The 2,662-nt window shown below is 34.0% G+C and overlaps 1 protein-coding gene across 4 annotated transcripts; it reads right to left on the reverse strand.

The window, feature by feature from the left end:
* Window positions 1-378: 378 nt before the first annotated feature.
* On the reverse strand, window positions 379-2,372 carry LOC149655995 (uncharacterized). 4 transcript variants are annotated; one of them, XM_089845032.1, is made up of 4 exons: window positions 2,345-2,372; window positions 1,996-2,284; window positions 1,462-1,937; window positions 379-1,390 (listed from the first exon to the last, which is right to left on the reverse strand). In XM_089845032.1, the coding sequence occupies exons 3-4, from the start codon at window positions 1,468-1,470 to the stop codon at window positions 467-469; spliced, it is 933 nt and encodes a 310-aa protein (XP_089701158.1). In that variant the 5' UTR covers window positions 1,471-1,937; window positions 1,996-2,284; window positions 2,345-2,372; the 3' UTR covers window positions 379-466. The 4 variants fall into 4 exon arrangements, with proteins under 4 accessions (XP_089701158.1, XP_089701157.1, XP_089701155.1 ...); XM_089845031.1 differs by having other exon boundaries at window positions 379-1,883; XM_089845029.1 differs by having other exon boundaries at window positions 379-1,937.
* Between the last annotated feature and the right edge of the window lie 290 nt (window positions 2,373-2,662).

The following is a 2,662-nucleotide window of genomic DNA, read 5'->3' on the forward strand; positions in this document are numbered from 1 at the left end:
TAAAGTAAAGCTCAAACCCTGATTAAACACATCTCTTAGGCGCTACAGTACAACAACGAAGTATCGACTAAAAAAACTTGTGCTTTAAATAAATAAAAATGGAACTTTGAAACTTTGGGACAGAGTTCTATAATTGAAAAATATCATATTATGATCTGTAGTGTTTTACACCCATAGAAAGGGTCAAAAAAAGTAGTATACGCCCATTGGTATTTTTAATCGAACAGTTACGCCTATAATATTTTTCTGTGGCCTTCTAAGGATGGAAAAGACTATAGATTGTTTTTTTTTTGCAATCCGTACAATGGTAATAATTTTTTTGGGCATTTTTGCGAAGTTTTTGGCATGACAAATGAAACCAATTTCTACACAACACAAAGTATTTGTTTCTCCGCTTTGTTACTTGAGACGCAATTTTTTGGTCCGAAGCCACATATCGTGAAATTTGGGTTTACGTATTTTTCCATCAATTTGGAAGTTTTTCTTCTGTCTCCCGTAAAAGAAATTGTAGGTCATTTCTTAAATCAGCTATAATTTTCAATGATTTCAAAACTAGACAAATTTTTTTCTGATTATCGTAGGTTCTAGATTTTAGATCAAATTGTGTGTTATCGTTGATTGACTTTGACTTGATGTAAATTAGCCATTTTCTACCTTTCTCCTTATTTTTCGGAATTTTACTTTTAGTAACAGTTAAAACAGACTTAAAGTAATACATCAAAAATGAACAGCTGTCATCTGGCCATTGCTTTGGGCAGTCTTTGCTATGAGTTAATGACCACTCTCTCATTTCCAATTTAACTCCTGCATCTTCAAATGCCATCATTGCAAAGGCTAATAATGTTTTGAAATGCCATTGCAGTTCAGGTGTTTTCATGACAAAACCATACAAAATAATCTTTTTTTTTTCATTTAAACAAATCAATCCAAGTAGCCAATGCGTGTTTAAAATACCAGTGCAGCGTGGTAAAATAGTGGCCAAAATATCTTTATTTCCCGCCTCATTTCTGTGTAGAAATGCCAGTACTTCAGAAATAACTTGAGATTTATGTATTTCTTGCTCATTATTGTGTATAGTTTTTACCACTTTGAACAGTTTTGAAAATGTTTCGTGACTTATGACTAGAACATTATTTAAAAATCCCAAACGATCAACCAAAGTTTGCATTCCACACTGGATAAAACCAGGCTTCCCAGAACAGCCACTTCGAACTATTTCCATATGTTCGTAACCTTTTGCGTTTACTTCTTTTATTTCCGAGGCATTATATTCGAAATCCCATTCTTGAACAATGTCTGATTTTTCCAGGTTGAAGGTTTTAACCTTTTTGGCTTTAAAAACAGTTTCTGTGTCCCTTTTTCGCTTGCAGGTCTTTTCTACACCAGTAGCCTGTAATGTTGTGGAATTGCCTTTTGGTTCAGGTACTTCTTTGATGCTGGTGGAGATTTTTTGTAATTCACCTTGGTCATCAGGTATTTTTACGTTTGATTTGACCAGCCGTGTTAAACATTTTTCATTCTGTTCTATAGCAATAGCCAGTAATGGTACGGATTGCATTTCGACTCAGGTACTGAAGGTAACTCTTTGATGCTTGGGTCTATTTTTTGTACGCCAGCTTCGTCTTGAGGTATTTTTACATTTGATTTGTGAGCCCGTGTTGCAGATTCTTCGTCGATAAGATTATTTTCAAATTCAGAGTCATGAAATTCGTTTCCTCCATGAAATGTAATATTTCCCTGATTCCTACTAATCGCCACATCCATTTCTTTATCGAAATCAATATCTTTAAATTTTTTAGATCTGTCCTTCAATTCTCCAAGTTCAAAGTGCTCAGTTTTATTTCGAAGAATTTCATTGGCCTTTTCAGTTCCTTTTTTCACTGCTGCAATATGGTAACAATGGCGCGACTTGCATGAACACTTATTTTTATCTATTTCTACTAATGAAAATTTTGAGTTTATTTTCTTGCATTCCTGATTCTCAACGACATGTACCTTGTGGTGGGGGTCATAGCCAATGACGTCAGTTTTCGTAGCCTCAAAACCACTAGTTTTCGTGTTGAAGGTGCAGGTGCCCCGTTTAACATTGCGGAAAATTTCATGCGGATTGCCAAATTCAACACATGGCAAAACTATTCGTAATTTTGACATAATTTTCTTCTCTTTTAAGTTTTCATAAATATTGTTAAATTCCCTTAAAATGCTGATTTGTATGAGATACAACGATAAAATTAATTCGTCTGGTTTCAAATTTTGCACAATGTTTCTATCAGTAAGTTGATTGCTGTAACAAGGGCTTATGCCAGTGTTTGATGACACATCATTAACATATTTTTGGCCATACCTAATATTCTTTTTGGTAAAGGGGCAGTAATTCTCTGTTCGTCGTATGTATTATAATAACATTTCTTCCACATTTTTTAAATTGAAGCATAGGAAAAACACAATGCTTCCAAAAAAATAATTCAGTATCTGAACTTAAGTTTTCATGTAATAGAAATAAAATAGGAAATTTAGTCATCTCTGGTAATTCTGAGTTTGTGAGACCAACCACAGACACATGAAATCCAGCAACCTGAAAAGAGGTATTGTATGAGAGTTCAGGTTTCTTACTTTTTTTTTTGGCAGAAGATTTTAAGACTCTCTGAGCTAAGGTTATTGC

Source organism: Phalangium opilio, unplaced genomic scaffold (genome assembly GCF_054372755.1).
Source record: "Phalangium opilio isolate 3A_F unplaced genomic scaffold, DU_Popi_V2 ptg000078l_1, whole genome shotgun sequence".
NCBI lineage: Eukaryota > Metazoa > Arthropoda > Arachnida > Opiliones > Phalangiidae > Phalangium > Phalangium opilio.